A 24070-nucleotide genomic window follows, 5' to 3' on the forward strand; every position below is an offset into this window, starting at 1 on the left:
GCATCTCTTTTAGGCACTAGGCAAAAATGTTTCTCTATAACTCAGCCTTCGAACTCTCTATGGCCTTTTAAACGTGATTGTTGGGGGGAGGTTATTGGTTTGACTTTCTTGTATCATGTATTTTGTGTTCTCATTTTGTATTTGTGTCCTCTGAATCGTCCTGTGATGTTCGAATGACAAACTGAATAAATAATCATAATAATAATATGGGGAAGAGGAGGATCTGAAAAATTTCCCCTGGAGCTTGAATTTCTTTTATTATGGATTGTCTTGTTGGATGTTTTAATGTGTTGTAAACCGCTTTTGAGATTTTTCCTTTAAAATATAAAGCGGTATAGAAATGAAGAAGAAGAAGAGGCAGCAGCAACAGTTGTATCGTGGGTTGTAGCCGCGCTTCTACCAAAACATCTCAACTGTCCCGGGACTCCGAGCCAGCTTTAAGAACGCTCATCCTGAAATCGGCTCGATTTCATTGGGACTCTCTCCCACATAAATGGGGGCACAGGATCGTCACTCCGGCAGCAGCAAGGTGTTCTGTGCAGATCAGCCCCATGTATGTACAGCTGCACCACTTCAGCCCCACCCTAGGCACGCCAGTGGGCTTCTTTCAAAGCAGCATAGAATTGCCCTGGCGCCTGAATCTGGACATGGCGCGCGGGTGCGTTTTTACGCGCGGGGGAAGCACGGCGAGGCGGTGCAACCGGTCGCCGTGGCATTAATTAGGCGCTTTTCGGGGCCACTGGAGTAGCTCAAAGGTCGCTGCGGGCCGGCGGATGGAAGCGGACGAAGGCAAGCCGCTCCCCGCTTCTTTCTCCTCTCGGAAAGAGGTGCACTAGCCCGTCCCCAAGCAGTGGTCTCCAAGGGCGCATTTCCCCTCAAGCAGACGCCTCCGCCACGGCGCGCGGGCAGCGCCGGCGCCTTCCTTTCCCCGCCCGCCGCCGCCGTCTCCGCCTCCTCGCCGGGGCCGCCCCCTGGGCTGTCTCCGCTCAGGCGGCCGCCCCTCCTCGCTGCCCACGTGTGGCTCGACTTAAGATGGCGTCTCCCATGGCAAGCCAGGCTGGGACAGCGCTGCGGGACTTGGCTTTGCTCAGAGCTTCCCTGCTGGCGAGGCGTAGCCCGGTGAGTGCGCCCGGCCTCTCCCGGCGTCTCCGGCTTTCCTGCCTTGGCGCCGCAGCGTCCCGGCGGAGGGTTGGAGCGGCTGGCCAGGCTTAGGCGGAGCTTTCCCTCACTGCCCTGGGTCTCCTTTGGGTGCTGCTGCTGCTGCTCTTCTTGGGCAAGGGATCCCGGTGGCAGTTCTGCGAGCTCGGCTTTCCTCTCGGCCTTTTCCTCTAGGAGCGTGTTTAAATCCCTTATTTAGCCTGTGCTGATATATGTATATATATTACTGGACCCGTTCGCAGTGATAACGGAAAGGCACTCTGTTCATGCTCAAAACACTCGAAGCGCATAACAGCAACCTTTCGCTCTGATACACAATCCTAGGGGTGTATACTCGGAAGCAAGTCCCACTGATTTGAATGGCAGTTACTGTATGCCTCGCCTTTCAAACCACACCGCACCAACCAGGGCTAGACTTTGAAAGATTCTTGGCAACGTGTCCATCCCCTGACTCCCGTAAAGGAGCCTCATCCTGCCACCCAGTGGGTGCAGTTCCCTTTGCCTTGCTCATACAGGCAATCTCAGCTAAGCCCTGGTTTAGGTGGTTTAAGGAATACTTGTTGACCTTTTTGCAGCTTCGCTGGTGCTAGTCTGGCTCTGCTGTGCCATGGGAAAAATAAGGCAGTGGAGCTCCCTGTAGCTCCCTTTTGCTCATCCGGTGCAGGAGGCTGCAGCTAATAAGCTTGCCATCCAGTTGGTTTGGACTTCGTTAAGGTGCCGTGGTGCTGGCCCTTTCCACTGCACAGCCCAGAGGACAGGTGGGTGGATGGAGGAGAAGCTGCTTGCTCGCTCCAGCAGGATCGAAAACATCCAGCAGCGGTTCTTAACCTGTTGGTCCCCAGATGTTGTTGAACTACAACTCCCATCATCCCTGAGCTCTGGCCTTGCTAGCTAGGGGTGATGGGAGTTTTAGTTCAACAACATCTGGGGACCTACAGGTTGAGAAAGGCTGGTGGCTTCCTTGAACTTACGCTTGCTCTCTGAAGGAAATGAAGAGGAGGAAGTGTTTCAGCTGTCACTGCACAGTAGCTAGAAAAGAGAGCGGGCTCCTCTGCTGCCCGTTTAATAAGTGTGTGGATAGAAGACAGAACTACTGACCACCCTGCCACCTTCGCTGCACAGAGAACGAGGCCCTTAGAGGCCTTCTGTTTCTGTATCACAGGTTAGGCAGGGGTTGGTACTGGTGGGCTATTCTGAGGAGGGCCGTAGCTCAGTGCTGGGGCATCTGCTTTGCATGCAGAAGGCCTGTGATTCAAGCCTCAGCATCTTCTGGTAGAGCTGGGAGAGAGGCTAGTGGGATTCCTGACTGCTAGTCAGGCTAGATGATGCTGAACTCAATGGACTGATTTCAGACTTTTGGAATAAGGCAGTTTCCAATGTTCCTAGGAGCCAACAGAGCCCCACAGGCCTCACAATCAACCTTTACTTTTTTAAAAATCCACTTCTGCCATTGCAGCTCATGTAAACAACTCCTGCCCCTGCCCCCAGAGTTCTGGCCTTTTTGTTTATTTTTCTCTTTATTTTCCCTCTCCCCACATCACAGCTCTCTTCCTGTCTTCCGTCACCATATTCTATGATCTTCATTCGTACTTCCCCCACCCCAATCACTTTGGATCTCTCTTAATGCTTCTTCCACTTCAGGGCTCCCTTATGTTTTTAATTTTTCTTCCCGATAATATTTCAGAGCAGCTCATGGAATGTGATTTCCCTTGGGCTGTGGCTGTGATGGTGGTCCTGCCGCCAGCCACTTTTACCTTCAAGAAATAGGGGAACTGGCCTAGGGGCCTCAGGTCAGCGATTGACCCCCTCTGTGGGTTGCCAGTGGGTGCCTGACAGTGGGTGGCCCTTTAAGATGTGGCCTTGGCACGCACCAACTGACCTCTTGCGTTTTCGTTTAACAGAATAAATGTGGCTGCGTGGAGTTTGCACCCTCAGTTCATTAGTTCTGATGTTCTAAGGGTGTGTCTTGACATCACAGATAAAACTCTGTGACTGAGGCCTGGTGAGCTCTGGCTCTGTGCCTAAATTGACACTTCATAGCAGAATAACAGCAGCAGTAGCAGTGTGGCAGCTTAAAGCACTTACCGTAACATGCATAAGCTCAGTAATGCTAACTGTAACCCTGTAGGAAGGGGCAGTTCATATCTAGCCTATATTGCATAAGTGTGAGGATATGTGAGAGAGTTTGTCAAAAGCTACAATTATGGGTGGCGCCGTGGGTTAAACCAGAGAGCCTAGGGCTTGCTGATCAGAAGATCGGCAGTTCGAATCCCAGCGACGGGGTGAGCCAACCTAGCAGTTTGAAAGCACATCAAAGTGCAAGTAGATAAATAGGTACCACTCCAGCGGGAAGGCAAACGGCGTTTCCGTGCGCTGCTCTGGTTTGCCAGAAGCAGCTTAGTCATGCTGGCCACATGACCCGGAAGCTCCCTTGGCCAATAAAGCGAGATGAGCGCCGCAACCCCAGAGTCGGTCACGACTGGACCTAATAGTCAGGGGTCCTTTTACCTTTACCTTTTTGCAATCATGGTGAAAAAAAAGTGCACCCTCTTTGAATTCTGTGGCTTTACATAGGAAGACATAATAACAATCATCTGTTCCTTAGCAGGTTTTAAAATTAGGTAAATACAACCTCAGATGAACAGCGACACCTGACATATTACATAGTGCCATGATTTATTTAACAGAAATAAAGCCAAAATTGAGAAATTATGTGTGAAAAACTAAGTTCACCCTTACTGCTTCCATAGGAATTAAGAGGCTAAGTAAGCAGACAGGTGCCGCTAATCAAATGCTCTTGCTTAATTGATCATCAGCAAGAGTTTCCACCTTTATAAAAGCTGAAGTTTCAACAGTTTGGTGGTGTGGAGCATTCAGGTATGTCTTAACGCAGTGCCAAGGAGGAAAGACGACACGATGCTCTTAGAGAAGCAATTGCTGCTGCCCATGAAACTGGGAAGGGTTATAAGGCCATCTCTCAACCAATGTAAAGTCTATCATTCTACAGTGAGGAAGATTATTCAAAAGTGGAAAACATTCAAGACGGTTGCCAATCTTCCCAGGAGTGGACGTCTCAGCAATTCACCCCAAGGTCAGACTGTGCAATGCTCAGAGAAATTGCAAAATACACACACACACGTACACCCCCCCTCCAAAGAGTTACATCTCGGGCTGTACAGGCCTCAGCATGTTAAATGTCAAAGTTTATGACAGTACAGTTAGAAAAAGATAACAAGTATGGTTTGAAAGGCTTGCCAGGAGAAAGCCTCTTCTCTCTCAAAAGAACATGGCAGCACTGCTTAGGTTTGCAAAGCTTCATCTGAACAAACCACAAGACTTCTGGAACAATGTCCTTTGGACAGATGAGACCAAAGTGGAGATGTTTGGCCATAATGCACAGCATCATGTTTGGTGAAAACCAAACAGCATATCAGCACAAACACCTCATACCAGCTGTCAAGCACACTGGTGGAAGGGTGATGATTTGGGCTTGTTTTGCAGCCACAGGACCTGGGAACCTTGCAGTCATTGAGTCAACCTTAAACTCTGTATGCCAAAGTATTTTAGAGTCAAATGTGAGGCCATCTGCCCGACAGCTGAAGCTTGGCTGAAATTGGGTCATGCCCCAGGATCCCAAGCACACCAGCAAATCTACAACAGAATGGCTGAAAAAGAATCAAGGTGTTGCAATAGCCCAGTCAAAGTCCAGACCTCAACACAGTTGAAATGCTGTGCGGGACCTTAAGAGAGCTGTGCATAAGCAAATGCCAGCAAACCTCAATGAACTGAAGCAACGTTGTAAAAAAGAATGGGCCAAAATTCATCCACAGCAATGTGAGAGACTGATGATGTCCTACAGAAAACGATCACTTCAAGTTATTGCTGCTTAAGGTGGTTCAACAAGCTATTGAATCCTAAGATGTACTTAGTTTTTCACACATCGCTTTTCCGTTTTGGCTTTATTTCTGTTAAATAAATCATGACATGATGTAATACAGCGGTACCTCGGGTTGCACATGCTTCAGGTTACAGACGCTTCAGGTTACAGACTCCGCTAACCCAGAAATAGTACCTCGGGTTAAGAACTTTGCTTCAGGATGAGAACAGAAATCGTGCGGCGGCAGCAGCGGGTGGTCCCATTAGCTAAAATGGAACCTCAGGTTAAGAACAGTTTCAGGTTAAGAACGGACCTCCAGAACACATTAAGTTCTTAACCTGAGGTACCACTGTATGTCATGTGCTGTTGTTCATCGGAGGTTGTATTTACCTAATTTTAAGACCTGCTAAGGAACAGGTGATTGTTATTATGACTTCCTATGTAAAACCACAGAATTCAAGGAGGGTGCACTTTCTTTTCCCCATGACTGTACCTAGTGAATTCATGGTGGATCTTCCATTGTGGAAGATGGTTTTCATAGGAGCGGCTGGCCAGATCCATCCCCTTCCCACATTATGCTTGCAACATTATCTAGTCACGAGTCTGGTATATGCTTACAACAATGGCCCAGGTGCTATTGCACTACAATATCTCAAAGACGCCTGCTCTAAGGGTACAAATGGTTCGTAGGTGTGTTTGCTCTATATTTTCTCTTGCAGTCGTCTGCTGGATTTCTTAAATCACGTGACCCTCCCTTCACTACATAACTCCAGTTCCGCTGGAGGTAAAAAGCTGATAGTTAGCTGTTGGTTTTTATGCATAACTGATGACATATGGTAAAGTAAAAACATTTAGCGGGATGAAAGGATGCTGAAAACTGTGCAGCACCTGGAGCAGCGCAAATGCTGTTAATTGGTCTTCATTGACTTACAGGTCTAACAATCTTCCTAGCCCAGGTGTACATTAAATCCTAAGGACATGTGTGCTCTTAGCATTGCATTTTGTCAGAAAACAAGAAGCGTCCTGGTTGGAGCATTGCACGCATAGGTGAGCTGTGGCATCAGGGCTCTTCCTTTGCTAATTGAGAAGCTCCGTCTACTGAGCCAAGGTTGTCCCTGAAAGCAGCTGGTACCAAATGATTACAGGCGTTATTACTCTGCATTATATTCTGCTCTAAGACCATGGTATTATACAGAGTGTGCCCTCACTGGCACTCCAGAATATATAGCCTTCTGCTCTCTGTTGATCATTTCCTATTTAAAGATGCCGATATTGTTTCACATGAAATTATTTTACAGTGTATGTCTGTGGTTTGTTTTTGTTTTAAAAACGAGAGATTGTTGGCCAGAAGATCCCTGTTCCCCTCTTTAGTTTTGATGTCCAGTTTATTAGTTATGGAAACTTGGAGCTGCTGTTAACTTATACAGTGGTACCTCGGGTTAAGTACTTAATTCGTTCCGGAGGTCTGTACTTAACCTGAAACTGTTCTTAACCTGAAGCTCCACTTTAGCTAATTGGGGCTTCCTGCTGCTGCAGCGGTGCCGGAGCCCGATTTCTGTTCTCATCCTGAAGCAAAGTTCTTAACCTGAAGCACTATTTCTGGGTTAGCGGAGTCTGTAACCTGAAGCGTATGTAACCTGAAGCGTATGTCACCTGAGTTACCACTGGACACAGTCTAGGGCTCCACAGTCCTCCAAAAATTTTTATTTCATCCAGCTACAGTGATTTCCAAACATGGGATGATGATGATGATGATGATAATAATAATAATAATAATAATAATAATAATAATGAAGTTGGAATTTGCGTGCTAATTTTCTCGGCTGCCTTTTAGGATAAAACACAGAAGCCCTCTTCAGACATTCACTGTAAACATGCACTGGGGCGAGTGGGAATGGGTTGGTAGCCTTACACGCAAGGAAGGTAGCCTAATGGTGATTACGTATCAGCTGGGTATTTGCCCCTAGGTGAATTCATGCTGAACATCTGAAGAGGACGAGGGGGAGGACAATTATTCATTCCCTGTCCTTTCCAAATTACTAATTCATTGGTTCCTATGCTTTTAGCAGAGGAAGGGAAACTTGGAGATGACTGCATTCCCTTGGGGGTTGGCTACATGCTGGCAGTGGGTGAGGCTAGAGTCAAAGTCGTGTGGGGCATCCGTTTCCCTCTCTACTACCCTGTTTCTTTCTTTCTGTCCCCCCCTCCTTTTTGCCATTGGATGGGTCCCATGTAGCCAGGCCCCACATTAGCATTTCACACTTTAGCCAACCCTGTTTGGAAGATGAATTAGGGATGCTTACCATAAAGAAGGCTGATCGTCGAAGAATTGATGCTTTTGAATTATGGTGCTGGAGGAGACTCTTGAGAGTCCCATGGACTGCAAGAAGATCAAACCTATCCATTCTTAAGGAAGGACAGATTGTGAAGCTGAGACTCCAATACTTTTGCCACCTCATGAGAAGAGAAGACTCCCTGGAAAAGACCCTGATGTTGGGAAAGATGGAGGGCACAAGGAGAAGGGGACAACAGAGGACGAGATGGTTGGACAGTGTTCTCGAAGCTACCAACATGAGTCTGACCAAACTGTGGGAGGCAGTGGAAGACAGGAGTGCCTGGCATGCTCTGGTCCATGGGGTCACGAAGAGTTGGACATGACTAAACGACTAAACAACAACAAAAACTAGACGAATAGGGGCGCGGGTGGCGCTGTGGGTTATACCACAGAACCTAGGGCTTACTGATCAGAAGGTCGGTGGTTCAGATCCCCGCGATGGGGTGAGCTCCCATTGCTCGGTCCCTGCTTCTGCTCCTGCCAACCTAGCACTTTGAAAGCACGAAGTGCAAGTAGATAAATAGGTAACGCTCCGGCAGGAAGGTAAACGGTGTTTCTGTGTGCTGCTCTGGTTCGCCAGAAGCGGCTTAGTCATGCTGCCCGCATGGCCCGTAAGCTGTCTGTGGACAAATGCCGGCTCACTCGGCCAATAAAGCGAGATGAGTGCCGCAACCCCAGAGTCGTCTGTGGCTGGACCTAACGGTCAGGGGTCCCTTTACCTTTACCTTTTACTAGACGAATGGAAGTGTCTCATGCCCAAGAGGTATGAAGGACTGTAGAGCAATCTGCTTTGTAGACAGGAGGCCCCAGGTTCAGGCCCTGGTGTCTTTTCCTGGGCTGGGAAAGAACCCCGCCTGAAACCTTGGAGAGTTGTTGCCAGTCGGAGTAGACCAGGCACCCCCAAACTTGGCCCTCCAGATGTTTTGGGACTGCAGTTCCCATCATCCCTGACCACTGGTCCTGTTAGCTAGGGATGATGGGAGTTGTAGTCCCAAAACATCTGGAGGGCCAAGTTTGGGGGTGCCTGGAGTAGACAGTACCTTGCAGGATGGATCAATGGTACAATATAAGAAATGTTGCTGGTGGCGTGGTTTTTAGCGCAGACTCCCTCGGGAGGTTGTGGACTCTCCTTCCTTGGAGGTTTTTAAGCAGAGGTTGGATGGCCATCTGTCATGGATGCTTTAGTTGAGATTCCTGCGTTGCATTGAGTTGGACCAGATGAACCCCAGGGTCCCTTCCAACTCCTAAGATTCTATGATGCCATGTTTCCACATTGCCGGTTTTTGTTCTTGTTTTCTCGTCCGTCAAGGTAGAACTTTTACAGTGCAAGCCTCTGAATCGTTACCTGGAAGCAAGTCTTATTTTGTTCACCGGGACTTCTAAATAAATATGCATAATATTGCAACCTCACTTAAGAATGGACAAGAAGCAAAATATTGCCAAGGTCTTTGCATTTTAAACGTATTATAAAAATGATTAATGTCTGGAGCTGTCAGCTGGTTGAAATTGCCCTGGAAATCCCAATTGACCCTTGAAGGGTAGAATATAAATTTTTGAAATGGAAGCGATAAATAAATCTTGCTTTTCTTTTCTCCCCTTTTCAATCATGTCTCTTACCTGATCAGTCAATTGCATTTAAGTATATTTGCATACTTACCAGAACCTAAACATAAATGTCTTCTTGAAATGTTGAAGGAAGGTAAATTACCATTTAATGATCCTAAAATCTGTTTAGAAGGAAAGGCTGTTTAAAATATTTTCCTTTCTGAAGGAGGGAAGTCAGTTCTGAAGAGCAAGTATAAATGTAAAATGTAATACAATCTGTGTATATGGAGTATCTAATTGAAAAACTAATAAAGATTATTTAAAATAAAATAAAATATTTTCCTTTCTATCCTCTAGTGATGCTTGAGCTGCCCTCCCCAAATCATAATTAGGTCAACAATTATGAATGCTCTCTGCAAATGCTTAAGACATACAGATTGTTGTTCTAAACCGGGTAGCATTTTCCTTTTGTGCATTCTGTGGGGATGAAAAATTGTTGTCTAGACAACTGCATAACACCCCTTTCCTTTCCACATAGCTGTGTTGTGCATCATGACATCTTGCATTACGATTGGCTTCTAAATTGGTTTGTTTTGTGAATTTTTTAAGTTGGTTCGTCGATCCTGAAGCCTCTTCCCCCCACTGCCCCTGCTAATAGTCACATTTCATTTTTCTAAATAGTGGGTTTTTCCTGCTCATAAAGACCTTATATACCGTATTTTTCGCTCTATAAGACGCACCAGACCACAAGACGCACCTAGTTTTTGGAGAAGGAAAACAAGAAAAAAAATATTCTGAATCTCAGAAGCCAGAACAGCAAGAGGGATCGCTGGGCAGTGAAAGCAGCAATCCCTCTTGCTGTTCTGGCTTCTGGGTTAGCTGCGCAGCCTGCATTCACTCCATAAGACGCACACACATTCCCCCTTACTTTTTAGGAGGGAAAAAGTGAGTCTTATAGAGCAAAAAATACGGTACGTTATGCATATGCAGCAAGCCTAAGCCATGATCCAGTTAGGAGTGAACTTGAATGAGAGTTTAAAGTAAGAGTATAATAATAATAATCATCATCATCATCATCATCATCATCATAATTTATTATTTATACCCCGCCCATCTGGCTGGGTTTCCCCAGCCACTCTGGGCGGCTTCCAACTGAATATTAAAAACAGTACAGCTTCAAACATTAAAAACTTCCCTAAAGAGGGCTGCCTTCAGATGACTTTTAAAAGTAAAATAGTTGTTTATTGCTTTGACATCTGCTGGGAGGGCGTTCCACAGGGCAGGCGCCACTACCGAGAAGGCCCTCTGCCTGGTTCCCTGTAACCTTACTTCTCGCAATGAGGGAACCGCCAGAAGGCCCTCGGTGCTGGATCTCAGTGTCTGGGCTGAACGATGGGGATGGAGACGCTCCTTCAGGTATACTGGACCGAGGCCATTTAGGGCTTTAAAGGTCAGCACCAACACTTTGAATTGTGCTCGGAAACGTACTGGGAGCCAATGCAGATTTCTCAGAACCGGTGTTATGTGGTCCCGGCGGCCACTCCCAGTCACCAGTCTAGCTGCCGCATTCTGGATTAATTGCAGTTTCCGGGTCACCTTCAAAGGTAGCCCCACATAGAGCGCGTTGCAGTAGTCCAAGCGGGAGATAACTAGAGCATGCACTACTCTGGCGAGACAGTCCGCGGGCAGGTAGGGTCTTAGACTGCGTACCAGGTGGAGCTGGTAGACAGCTGCCCTGGACACAGAATTAACCTGTGCCTCCATGGACAGCTGTGAGTCCAAAATGACTCCCAGGCTGCGCACCTGTTCCTTCGGGGCACAGTTACCCCATTCAGGACCAGGGAATCCCCCACACCCGCCCGCCCCCTGTCCCCCAAAAACAGTACTTCTGTCTTGTCAGGATTCAACCTCAATCTGTTAGCCGCCATCCATCCTCCAACAGCCTCCAGGCACTCACGCAGGACCTTCACCGCCTTCACTGGTTCTGATTTAAAGGAGAGGTAGAGCTGGGTGTCATCTGCATACATATTTATTTCCGCTTTAAGCAATTTGGTGTTGTTGTTTTTTTATTAAGAAAGATGGCTTCAGAATCTTTCACTTCAGTATTTTGAAGCTTTCGTTCTCTATAGGATCTCTCTTAGCGAGTCCGGCTTTTGGCCACAATATGTTGTGTTGGGGCCATGATGATGTGATGCTCCCATAATGGCTTTGCCTGGAAGTGGTACCTGTTCCCTTGCCTCTTTCTCCACTGTAAGTGCAAAAAGGCACCTGATGCCTGGCAAATTTTGAACGCTGGACATGGGCATTGTTAGAAGTTGAAATCAGTTTGTGCAATGGCTGAATATGCAACTAAAAACACAGCAGCAGTGGTGGGGTTTTTTTAATGCCCCTGGTTTTTGGAACGCAGACCCCACAGGAACAAAAGAGAAACGTATGTTCCCAGAAGTCTTAACTTGATTGTGAGGAGGAGACCAGTGGCAAAGGAACTCGCTCTGTGCTTGTGAATTGTGAGCTGGGTAAATGTGCAGAGTAAGCTGGATATTTTCAAACTTCAATGGCAATAATAATAATAATAATAATAATAATAATAATAATAATAATAATATCATCCCACCCATCTGGCTGGGCTTCCCCAGCTATTCTGGGAGGCTTCCAGCATATATAAAAACACCAGTACAGGCCTGCATAGCTCATAAGCATAGTAACTAGGGCTGCAATGTTTTGATCAATAAAACAGGCTTTTCCTATTAATTGGTCAGCGGGTTTTAGAAATAATGGTTTTTAATACAAGTGTATTGCAGACAAGTGTTTTCATAGGAGGCATTCCTTCCTTTGTATAAGGCTGTGGGTAGTGCCTCTTACGCTTCCTGTGAAACAAAGAGACTTGGTGCTTAAGAAAAAAAGACATTTAAATTCAGTTTCATGCAGATTTAACTAAACAAACTGATCATTTTACAGTTGCTTACACAATTAATTAATATTTCCTCAGTCAGTCTACTGCTTGAAAAGTAACACACCTGAACGAAATAAGATATTTTAAATGAGTGTGTGCTCTTAATTGATAACCTCACTGTTTAAATTTGGTCTTTGCTCACACCAATTAACCAACAAATATATGAATTGAGTGAGCTACTAATTAATTGGCTGCAGTCCTATTAATATCATTTTACCAAAATGTTATTTGGCTTAGTTTGAACTAATTGTTTCTGATATCATTCATAAACATAGGTTGTTGGGTTTTGTTTTTTAAATCTATTTTAGATTTTTAGTTATAAAAGGGCCTTTGAGCAAAGCCCTTATCTGTTTTTTCTACTAATTAACGAGAAGAAAATACATATTCATGTGAATCAACTATAATACTAATATTGTTTTCAAATGAGATTAAAACTAGTCTTTAATAGTTTTTAGGGTAGCATTTATTTGTGATCAGAATTTCGGCTGCAAGTTTACTCTCTGAGGTCAAATCCTCCTCCTTGCAATTCAATCTTAGGCTACTTTACTGCAGAGAGAGCTTTATTTCAATTAAAACTGCCATTAGCTGTTTTAATGGAACACAGATGATCTCTGTGTAATATCCCAGTATGTTCTTTAAATAATACAAGGGGAATCAATATGTTACGGCCTTGCGAATACTTTCCCCCCTGCTTTTGTATAGACCAATTCTTACTATAGGTTGCACAATGTATTATCCTGGGTTAAATTCGGTCCCAAGTTAACCTAGTATTGTGTGTGAGTGAATAGTGATAGATGGATTTGGAAGTGAGAACAGGCAGTTGTGGTTCAGACCCGGCATGTGAGAGTGAAGGGTGAGCAAGAAATTGAACTATTACTATTACTACTAATAATAGGTAAGATGGGAATCTTGGTGGGTGCTAAAGGATTGGAAAAGCTAAGAACATGAGAAGAGCCTGCTGGATCAGGCCACAGGCCCATCTAATCCTGCGTCCTGTTCTTACAGTGGTCAACCAGAATAATAATTTTATTATTTATACCCCACCCATCTGGCTGGGTTTCTCAGCCACTCTGGGCGGCTTCCAGCAGAATAGTAAAAGCAAAACATTAAGCATTAAAAACCTCCTTAAACAGGGCTGCCTTCAGATGTCTTCCAAAGTCAGATAGTTGTTTGTTTCCTTGACATCTGAAGGGAGGGTGTTCCACAGGGCGGGCACCACTACTGAGAAGGCCCTCTGCCTGACACCCTGTAACCTCACTTCTCGCGGTGAGGGAATCACCAGAAGGCCCTCGGAGGAAGACCTCAGTGTCCCGGCAGAACGATGGGTGCAAAATGTTCCTGGTGCCTAGCTAATTTTGAACATTGAGGGGGAGCTCTTGTTGCTCTGTCCCAGCTCCTGTCAACCTAGCAGTTCGAAAGCATACCAGTGTGAGTAGATAAATAGGTACCACTGTAGCAGGAAGGTAAACTGCATTTCCGTTCACTCTGGTTTCCGTCAGTGTTCCGTTGCACCAGAAGCGATTTAGTCATGCTAGCCGCATGACCCGGAAAGCTGTCTGCTGTCCCTCGGCCTGAAAGCGGAGATGAGTGTCACACCCCATAGTCCAGGGGTCTGCAACCTTTAAGACAAAAAGAGCCACTTGGACCCATTTCCGAAGGGAAAAAAAAAACTGGGAGCCGCAAAACAAGCCAAATGTAAATAACCACACATTCTTCCCCTTCCCCCATTCTCTCTCTTTTCCCTGAGTCTATTTCAGATAGCAAAGAGGGGTATGGTACCTCTCATATCCATTTTTTTGCAAAGCACCATGTGCATAGAGGGCATTATACAAATTAATACATAGAAAAGTGTCTGTCCCTCCCTGCAGTTTAACTCCCTCTCTTTTTACTAACAGTACATATCCATTCCTTCTGCTGGTGCAACTTTCTCATCATTTCTACATAGCAGCATTTATAAACCAGTGCCAGAGAAACTGGGTGAAAGGAAGGTGAGAGGGAAGAGATATGAATATTTATATGTGTATATGTATACATACATACACCTGCACAATTACAGGTTTGAAGCCAACTTAAAATAAGCAAAGGAATCTGTAGTGCTTTCCATGGGATCCGGGGACATGCCAGCTAATACTCTTCCCTTCTTCATTTGCTTGTCTCTGCAGCAAATCTTGAGGGGGAAGGGAGAAGGGCAGGAATTGCATAGGCACAAGAGAACGGGGAAAATCCCGCATGCAGGATTTTGGTGCCTAACAACCCCCCTCCCTCTGCAATTTCTCTCGTGCTCCCCCGCCTCTCCTGCTGGCTACCTCTGGACCCCCTCCTCGTCACTGACGTTATTCACCCCTTCCTCCCAGACAGGGAGGGCGGGCCCATTTTGTGGTTCACCTCAGGTGCTCTCCCTCAACTCGGCAGCCACTCAGAAGCAAGGCACGGAAAAGGATCCCGAAGCACCACCGCCACCCCCCCCTCTCTCTCTCTCTCTCTCACACACACACACACATACCGCCCCGCCATCTCGAGCGCACGCTCTCTCTCCCCCTCACCTCAGGTGCCTCGCGCGCGGGGCTGAGGAGAGCGTGGCCTGGGTGGGTGGGGGAAGCTATGAGCCATGAAGCCGCCTGGCAGAACTTCCCTCCGGTGGCAGAAGCAGCAGCAGCAGCAGCAGCCCTTCTCTGGCCGCCGCCGCCTCCTCCTCCTCCATCATCCCAGCAGCCGCCGCCTCTCGAGCTCCGCTGCCGCCGCTGCCTTGCTTTGCCCGGCTCGGCTGCCCAGCTCCATCCCCCCCCTCTTTCTGGCGCTTCTGCTTTTCTGCTCAGGGTCCCCGAGGATCTGCGGAGCCGCGGCAAAGGTGTAAAAGAGCCGCATGCGGCTCCGGAGCCGCGGGTTGCCGACCTCTGCCATAGTCAAATACAACTGGACTTAACTGTCCAGGGCTCCTTTCTTTTTCACCTGTGCTTTCTGTAATGTACAGAACCTGTCTCTAGAGCCAAGGCAGTCAGAAATTCTTTTGTGAATGCATTATGGAAAATGGTCATCTGTGGTCTCCAGTGTAAGGCCATGATAACAGGGTGTCTATCTGCACCCAGACTTTGGCAACAAGCTGCTACCACAGATCCTACATCCCTTAGGTCTCGTCTTCTTGTTTTCCACTTGCCCCGTGCTTTCTAGGCATGGGTCCAAACGGTTTTGCCTTTGCCCCACTGCTTTGCCCTGGAAAACCCACTCTTTAGTGCTAAATCGGAACAAATGGCAATCCATTTGTGGATTGGAAAACTCAATTGTTGTTTGTTCCCATGCAGAGCTACACAGCAGGTTTCCTCGGAGAAAGTTCTCAAGCAAAGGGCAAGCATGGATTTAAATAAAAATGCTTACCGTACTTTTCTGTGTATAAGACGCCCCCTATTTTTGGTGACTCAAATTTAAGAAAATGGGGGGGGGGGAAGATGGCACAAAGTTGTTGAGCTTACCCAGGGTTATTGAGCTTTTTTGGGGGGCGGGGGACACATGCCGCAAAACCCGCCTCTTGTATGTCCCCTCACCAACAGAAGCTGCAAATCGCCTGCCGAATTGCTGCAGCGATGACCGATCAACACGACCAATTGACTCAGCAACCAATAACACTCACAATAGCCGCTGGCAGCAACGACAGGAACCAAAATTAAAATTGGACTTTACACAGAAGTAGCTTTTAAGGCTTAGTATGTAAATATGCTCTTGTTCTCATGTATGATGAAACCAGTTAAGTCATGCTGAAAGTAATAGCAGTAAATAATGCTGTGAATTAAAGAAGCTGTCAAGTTCTGTTATTTATTTGTCTGCCAAAACTTCAAAATGCCTTTTCTCCTCTTTAAACATGGTTTGTTTTATGAAGCCAAGCATACTTCAGCTATTCTCTCACAAGCTTTCAATTTTGCAAAGGGATGTTGCAATTGTAACTAAGTTTTTAAAAGTTTCTTGATAGGGAGAGGCTGAAAGAAGTAAGGGTTAGTGCTTTAAAATGCATGTTCTTTGTTCTCCAAATACTGCAAAGCCTTTTCTAAAGGGTATGTGAAATACTAAATGTGTTGATAAAAATGTTCAATTAGTTCAGTGTCTAATTACTCCATACAAGTGAAAAGACTTTCTCAAAGGCAACATTCTTCAGTTAACTGCATCACACCATATGAAACTGTCTAGGTTGTTAATCATAATTTTACTTGTCCCTTTTATATAATTTCTTACAAACTAAAAATGCTTCGGGTTTTTTGACGTATCTAGAATAACAGATACAGGATTCGCAATGACCAGGGGAAAAAAAGAGTTTAATAACACGTGTACCTTGTGGCAAGAAATAATTCCTTCTCTCCTGCCCTCACAGAGCCCCACCTCTGAAATACCTGTCTGAGAATGCTACATTAAATTGCAAGTGTCGTTTTGTTGTTGTTTTTTGTTCTTTTGCAACAAAATCAAAGAAACTTTCAACAACTGTGCACAAAAGCACATGTTATCGACATCCCATTGTGGGTGCATTGTTTACACAGGTTCTAATGTAAGATGATGAGTGGGCTCCTTGGGAAGGAAGGGTATGATATAAATCCAATAAATAAATAAAATTGTTGTGGAGCTAGGGGTTGCAGCTTGGAGGATGTGCTAGAAGTTTGCCAAAAAAAACCTGTGGTGTTTTGAAAGAGGATAAAGGAGCCCTTTTCTCCCTCTGCACCACCTAATCAAATTAATGGGTTGTCAATTAAGGGCAGACGAAAGGGGAATACCTTTCAAAGGAACGGATAAGCCCGTGTTTCTCAAACTTGGGTCCCCGGCTGTTGTTGGACTACAACTCCCATCATGCCTAGCTAGCAGGACCATTGGTCAGGGATGATGGGAGCTGTAGTCCAACGACAGCTGGGGACCCAAGTTTGAGAAATACTGGTATAAGCGATGGAATTTGGTACCACAGGACACGGCGATGGCCGAGGGTTTAGAAGTGGATTGTAGAATGCCATGGATGTTCAGTTGTGGTTAAATGGAGCCTCTGTGTTCAAGACCAGTTGCTGGGGGGCTGTCACACCGTGGGAGAATGATTGTTGTCATGACTTGCTTGTGGGCTTGCTGGAATAACCTGGTTGGCCACTGTGGGAAGCCAGGTTGATCCTCAGATCTGACCCAGCAGGGCTCCTCTCATGTTAGCCCTCTCTCCACAAGGCCTCTTGGTTGACACAAAGTCGTGGCGCTGCCAAGCGGAAATTAACCATTCTCGCCCTTGCTTTTTTCCTGCAAGAGCTTGGAAACCACAAATGGAGATATAGACATGCCTCTGGAATTCCACAAAACACTGGTCCTAAGAGGTCTACATTGGTTCCCAGCAGTGCTTTTTTTCTAGAAAAATAGATGCTGGTACTCACCGTGAAGTTGTTACAGTCAGTGTCACACTTATTAACAACAACTAAAAGAGGTGCCAGTACTGCATATTCTTGACTACCCCCTGAAAAAAACACCTGGTTTCCAGTATATTGACCTTTAAAGCCCTAAATGGCTTCAGCACTGTATACCTGAATCGTATACCTGAATCTCCACCCGCATCGTTCAGCCCAAGACACTGAGGTCCAGCACCGAGGGCCTTCTGGCGGTTCCCTCACTGTGAGAAGCAAAGTTACAGGGAACCAGACGCAGGGCCTTCTCAGTAGTAGTGCCCACTTTGTGGAACGCCCTTCCATCAGATGTCAAGGCAATAAGCAAATATCTTACTTTTAGAAGACATTTGAAGGCGGCCCTGTATCGAGAAGCTTTTAATGTTTGATGTTTTATATTTTCAGATCTGTTGGAAGTCACCCAGAGTGGCTAGGGGCCACCCAGTCAGATGTTGTTGTTGTTGTTCCTTTGACGCCAGTAAACCATTGCAGCTTTTTGCAATCTCTCCTTCACAGTCTTCAGTTTGGAAACCTGTTCTTGTTTTGAATTTGGGACCATGGAAGTGACTTGGGAGCGAGGCATGCTTCTCTCTGTGTGTCTCACTGGAGAAGGAGAGAGAGGGAGAGAGAAAAAATTGGCAGAACTTCCCTGTAGCTTGTGTTGTGCTGATTATGTTCAGACACAAAGCAGAACCTCTCTCACAATTCATTATCCTTGGTGTCAAATCCTTCACTCAGTAATCGTGTTTGCTGAAGAAGAATGCTTGGTCCCCTGTTATGTACCGATGATTCATGCACCGCATTCGGGTCCCTGGGTGATCTGTTTCTTTGGCATCAAGCCTCAAAAGGCTTTCCTCTGGTGGCAAATTATTTCGAGGGAAGGGCTTGCTAATGGCTCCTTGCTTTACTCTCTCTGAATCTGGTAAGTGTTCTTATGAGCATTATGAGATCAAGACGGCGAATGGGTCATTATGCCAAATGATTGCCAGGAAGATCCAGCAAATTGAAGCCTCTTAGCCAGGAGTTTCCCAACACAGAGATTGCATTAGGACACAGTGGCCGCTCTTTTATTACAACAGGGGAACAGTAGCCATGCCAAGAAATGTTGACACAGCTCAGCTTCGATGGAGAGGTTGCTGGTTGTGGTGGGGCCCAGGTAGACAAAATCGTCTCCCACCTCAAGTGGCAGGGCAGGTATGGAGTGGCATAAAAGGAACTCTTCCATGTACAGTGGTACCTCAGGTTACATACGCTTCAGGCTACATACGCTTCAGGTTACAGACTCTGTTAACCCAAAAATATTGCTTCAGGTTAAGAACTTTGCTTCAGGATGAGAACAGAAATTGTGCTCCGGAGGCACGGCGGCAGCAGGAGGTCCCATTAGCTAAAGTGGTGCTTCAGGTTAAGTACAGTTTCAGGTTAAGTACGGACCTCCAGAATGAATTAAGTACTTACCCTGAGGTACCACTGTAGTGAAGTTTAGAGCACTTACTTGGCAACGTTGGCCAGTCATGTAATGCACTTTCATAACCATGCCAGAAAGTCCCCAAACTTAAAGGCACCGCATGAACCAATCTTAGGAGCACATCCTTGTAAAACCCGTGTGACTCACAGCCCCCTTTGCTCCAATTTGTTTAGGATTCAGGGAAAGTAAATGAATAACCATAATAGAATTTTTAGGGCTCTTTTGCACGATAGCTCCTCCAGGAACACGCAGAGTTTTGTTCAGTTGCATCTAGGTGAAAGATGATGCTGTATTTCCATTTAGTGCTTCTTCAATGTGCGTCTTTATTCTGAAATTCAGACACACCTGTATCTTCAGTGCCTTTATACGAGTTACATTAAAAGAAAGAAAGAAATGCTTATTGCCAGTTAAAGGCTTTGAAGCCAGAAGCCAATATATTGTACTTCTGGGTTAAGAAAATTAACTCATTTGAATGAAGGCTGCTGGACATTGCATATTAAAATTTCACAAACATAATCCCTGTAAAGCTGTTCATTAGGTGGTTCAGAGGCTGTGTGTGCTTTTTAAAAGCAACCTCATAATGCATTTCCGGCTTTCAAAACCATTGCTGCATATTTGGCCCAATGACAGTAAAGCAGGCAATTTTTTAAAAAATATCATTGTAGCTTTATGCAATTGCCTGTGAAACTTGCTGCTGGTGAGTTTGCAGCTCAAGGTAGGGAAAATGACACCATCTATATCAGGCATAGGCAAACTCCAGCCCTCCAGATGTTTGGGACTACAATTCCCATCATCCCTAACAGGACCAGTGGTCAGGGATGATGGGAATTATAGTCCCAAACAGTTGGAGGGTCAGAGTTTGCCTATCTATATCAAGAGTGGGGGAGCTCTGCCCACAGGCCAGACTAGGTCTTCCAGGTCTCCCCCGGTTGCTTTGGATAACCTGCCCTATACCTGATGTCATAATGCCTTCAGGTGAGGGCAGGGCTTCAAACATCTCCCCCCCAACCAATCAGGAGCTTAAAGAGAGATTCCCATTGTTCCTTTGCTGGAGCAAGGCACACTGATGGGTGGTATGAGCTTGCCTTGCACCAGGAGGGTGAAGTAGTATCTTTTGAGGAAACCACTTCTCAGTCCCCATGCTGCTTCCTGAACCTCTGAAAACTGGAGGTTCAAAGAGCAGTGTGCTGGCTGTTTGAAAGCCCTTTTGCAAGCATCCCCCTGCCTTTCTTTAAACCTTAGAAAACCAGAGGATCAAGGAGCAGTGCAGGTCTGTTTGCAACAGGGCATTCAAACAGCCTATTTGGAAGGCCCCACAACCTTGGTTTCAAAGAATAGCATTGCCTGGCAGCATAGTGATGCCAGGTGGCTGGGCTTCCCCACTTGTCAAATTTGACAGGGGGTGAGGTGATAAAGATCTGTCCTACTGGCCAGCAAAAGTTCTGGATCCTTGATCTAACTGAGCCACTGTGTTGACATGGGGTCTGTATAAACCCCCACCATGATTTGGGAACAGGTGGGTGTGGCCAGAAGTAGGTGTCACCTCTCCCAAAGGCAAAAATGCCGTGTGACATTTTAAAATGTCCCAGGCAGCCGCACTACCTGTACACTCCTTCGCCTCTGTGAACATGGCACAAGTTCTGGTAGGCTGGGCAGAATGGGCACTTAGTGGTGGAGGTCAGGGGGCTTTTGTACTGATCATGTCACCTGTGCCCAGCGAGGCCTGATCTGCTGGTGCTTGGCAGCAGGTGTTGTTTGCTGCACTCCCAAAACAGGCCTCCGTCTCAGCGTTGTAGAATTGGAAGGGACCCTGAGGGTCATCTGGTCTGTAGATGGAGCTTTCCTGCAGGCACCATAAACATAAGATGTCTTCTAAGAACGTTCAGTGCAGGCAAATAAACAAGGAAGGAGGGTATCTGAAGGTTTTGTTAATTTTGAGTTCCCTGGACACTTTGACGGACACTTTGATTAAATCTGTCTCTCTGTGTTGTGACAAGGAGACCTGAAGATGCTCGTCAAGTATTTTTTATTAGTACAAACCCAACACATTTGTCCTACTTACTTATCCTTGGGGAAACCAGCCGCGGGTCCCAAGTTTGCAAGTTGTACCCGGCAGTTGAGCATCTTTGCCTAGGCAGACACCTGCTTGAAGTCCGTGGAGGTCTCCGAGACAGTTTAATGAGCATAATAAAAACCTCCCCCTTCGACAACCTTCCATTGCATCTGCTTTATTCCTATCTTGTTTAACAGTGTTGACTGCCTGTCATTGAGAAGAGACAGGCAGATGCTCGGCTTAGAAAAGGGCAGTCTTGAAAAGGCTGGAGATTATTATTATTATTTTAAGATTCCCCACTTTTCCCCCCTCCCTAGTCGAGACGCAAGGTGTCAAACAAAATCCCTACAATATCAAAACATGGGAAGATGGGACTGAGACAGAGATGACTAGAATACTATAAATACAACAACGAAACCTTTTAAAGTGGTGCAACAGTAAATTAATTTGTGAATTAAGGGCGGGGGGATTAGTCTCAGCCTAGGGGCTACATTCCAAGCTGGACCAGCTTCTGGTAGTCACAAGATAGTCGTGCCAGGGTGGGAGGTCAACAGTGGGTGTGGTCAAGGATAAGTGGGCGGAGTAATGGGTGATGTACAGCCAATAAAAAAACCAGTGTCGTTCTTGATTCTTAGGTGTCAGATCTTCACATTTACTCAGGAGCAAATCCCAGTGACCGGCCCCCGAATAAACGAATGTAGGATTGCATCCTTGCAGTTTAATATGACGCATGCCTGCTTTGAAACCATTCCATCAAATTGAGTGGGAGTTGCCTAAAATGCATGGGATTGTAGCCTTGGTGTCCTAACCCTTCACTTGCACCTGTATTCTACAATCGTTTGGGAAGGTCAAGGTTAATTGTGTTTCTTTAAACCTATAACAGACCTGTTTCTTACTCTTGTTATTTAATCTGATTTGATGGCATCTGAAGGCACCCTGCGGTTCTCTGTGCTGAAATTTCACTTATGATTATGGCTTCCTTTTGGAAGGCTTCTGGTGCTACCTGTAGGGATATTTAAGTTTCATTGTTCTCTTAGCCTCTTATTTCTCCCTCCCCGCAATGGATTTTGATAATGTTGAACCTAACCCTTATAACTTACTGATAAATGCCAGCAGGTGTTTCGTATTGCAACAGTCGCTGCCTGAAGAAAAGTTTTCATGATTAATATCTAGAATTTGTGCCTGTAGGAAGAGGAAATCATGAACAGGGAATCATTTTTAGGGAAGCTTTTAATGTTTGATGTATCACAGTATTTTAATCTTTTGGAAGCCGCCCAGAGTGGCTGGGGAAACCCAGCCAGATGGGTGGGGTATAAATAAATTATTATTATTATTATTATTATTATTATTATTATTATTATTATTATTATTATATAACAGAAGCATAATTTATCTTGGTGGGTGGGTGGGTTGGAGTTGCATGCATCTTTTAAAAAAGCTCAGTAACAAATCCAATTTTTAGGATGTTATTTCTCAGAATGGAAAAACAGCAGCCCCAAATCCCATGGGTTGGGTAAGGTAAAAAGGTAAAAGACCCCTGAACGGCTAAGTCCAGTCAAAGGCAACTATGGGGTTGTGGTGCTCATTTTGCTTTCAGGCCGAGGGAGCCGGCGTTTGTCCACAGACAGCTTTCTGGGTCATGTGGCCAGCATGACTAAACTGCTTCTGGCGCAGTGGAACACTGTGACAGAAGCCAGAGTGCATGGAAACACCGTTTACCTTCCCGCCGCAGCGGTATCTATTTATCTACTTGTACTGGTGTGCTTTCGAACTGCTAGGTTGGCAGGAACTGGGACAGAGCAACGGAACCGCCGACCTGATCGGCAAGCCCGAGAGGCTCAGTGGTTTAGTGTGGTTCGACTAGCACTGGGAAGCAGTAGCAGATAAACAAGACAAGCAAAGGGAAAGGACCAAAGGTTCTGTGTATTTTCTTATCAGTTAGGTGGGTCTGTACAGGTCTAACTGTTGGTGGCAGCATTCCTCATGCCCTGTCTCCAAGCAACGCCCGCCTTTTGCTCTGCAGGATGAATATGCGACTTTAAAATGTCCAAGCAGTTTTAAGTTCCTGAAGACTAGGCTTTATCTTAAGAGTGTGTGGTGGAAAGAATACTGACCTTCAGGATTCAATGGACCTTAAATGATATCCCGCTTTGCCCTAAATTGAATTAGGCTTTTATGACTGAACTGTAAATGAAAGAGTATGTTTGCCAGAAAATGAATGGTTACTTCTCGGCATATCACTTTCAGCCGCTTAAATAAAAGCGCTCGTTCGGATGTTGTGTGCCCTGAGTAATTCAGGAATGATAAGCAAGCCTGATGACGGTAATAACCGGGGAAGGTGAAAAATGATAAGAGATTATGGTTTGTGTCACCCTCAGGGCTAATCCATGCAACTGTGGCGCATGGGGGCCTCCTCTTCCCTCTCCTGCTCGGACTGCATCATATTCACAGCCAGCAGGTCAACAGGATTGGCTTTTCTGGGAGTTAGTGTGCTTTTGAGGAGGGTGGGGATGGGATGATTCAGATAAGACTTTTCTTGTGAGAAGAGCGCAGTAAAGAGCAGGAGGAAAGGAGCTCGAATATTCATGCGATTTGCTGCACCTGTTTTCAAGGGCTGGGGGAGATGCAGATGAGATGTGCAACAGGCTACCTGGAAGCAAGGCGTCTGACACATTGTGCTTTAGTGGCTCAGAATGGGAGGTGCATCTGCATTGCAAACTTGGATCCAATTTTCCATCTCTTTCATAAAAGACAGCTAGAGGGAGAGAGATTCCTTTTTCTTAGAATCTGGCCAGTTTCACATGGCAAATATTTCTTTGCATGCGTCCTTATGCGATGACAGTTGGTACCTGCCATGTGATGGGAGCCTGTTTTGTTGCATGAGCTTTAAAAAAAAATCAGCTGTCATCGCTAGGGACATGTTAACAGGAAATGCAAAGGGGGCCTGCAGCAAAAGGCTGCAATGTTTCTGTCAGCCATTCCCTCCAACCAGGCCGTTCCACCACTGCCAATTTTCCCTTTTCCTTTTTATGTTTTTCTGTGGCTACTGGGCATGCTCATTCCCCATTAGTCTTGCTTCCCTTCTCAACCACATTAGAGTTTCTTTTTAAATATGTACAGGAAACCTGCAACTTACACACATTCAGTTTCATGGGCTTGGCAAATTTTTTTTAAAGGGGGTGGACATTTGGAAAAAAAGACTTTGGCATTGCGCCCACCATTGCACCCAATATGTTTTGACTATGGGCTTTCGGTGCGAACCCTGGAACATAACCCCCATGCAAGTTGTGGGTTTAC

General features: G+C 45.9%; 1 protein-coding gene across 2 annotated transcripts in view; it reads left to right on the top strand.

Moving 5' to 3' along the window:
* Window positions 1-968: 968 nt before the first annotated feature.
* SUCLG2 (succinate-CoA ligase GDP-forming subunit beta) overlaps window positions 969-24070 on the top strand; it is a 217979-nt gene continuing 194877 nt past the window's right edge. The window contains exon 1 of one of the 2 annotated variants that reach the window (XR_014523085.1): window positions 969-1119. Coding sequence is in view for 1 of the 2 variants with exons in the window: in XM_083492940.1 (XP_083349066.1) it covers window positions 1033-1119 (87 nt within the window). In the remaining variant the exon portion in view is untranslated. The remainder of the gene's footprint in view (window positions 1120-24070) is intronic. The other variant, XM_083492940.1, reaches the window with a different exon arrangement.

Source organism: Podarcis liolepis, assembly GCF_965112155.1.
Source record: "Podarcis liolepis genome assembly, chromosome: 2".
In the NCBI taxonomy this organism is placed as follows: Eukaryota; Metazoa; Chordata; class Lepidosauria; order Squamata; family Lacertidae; genus Podarcis; species Podarcis liolepis.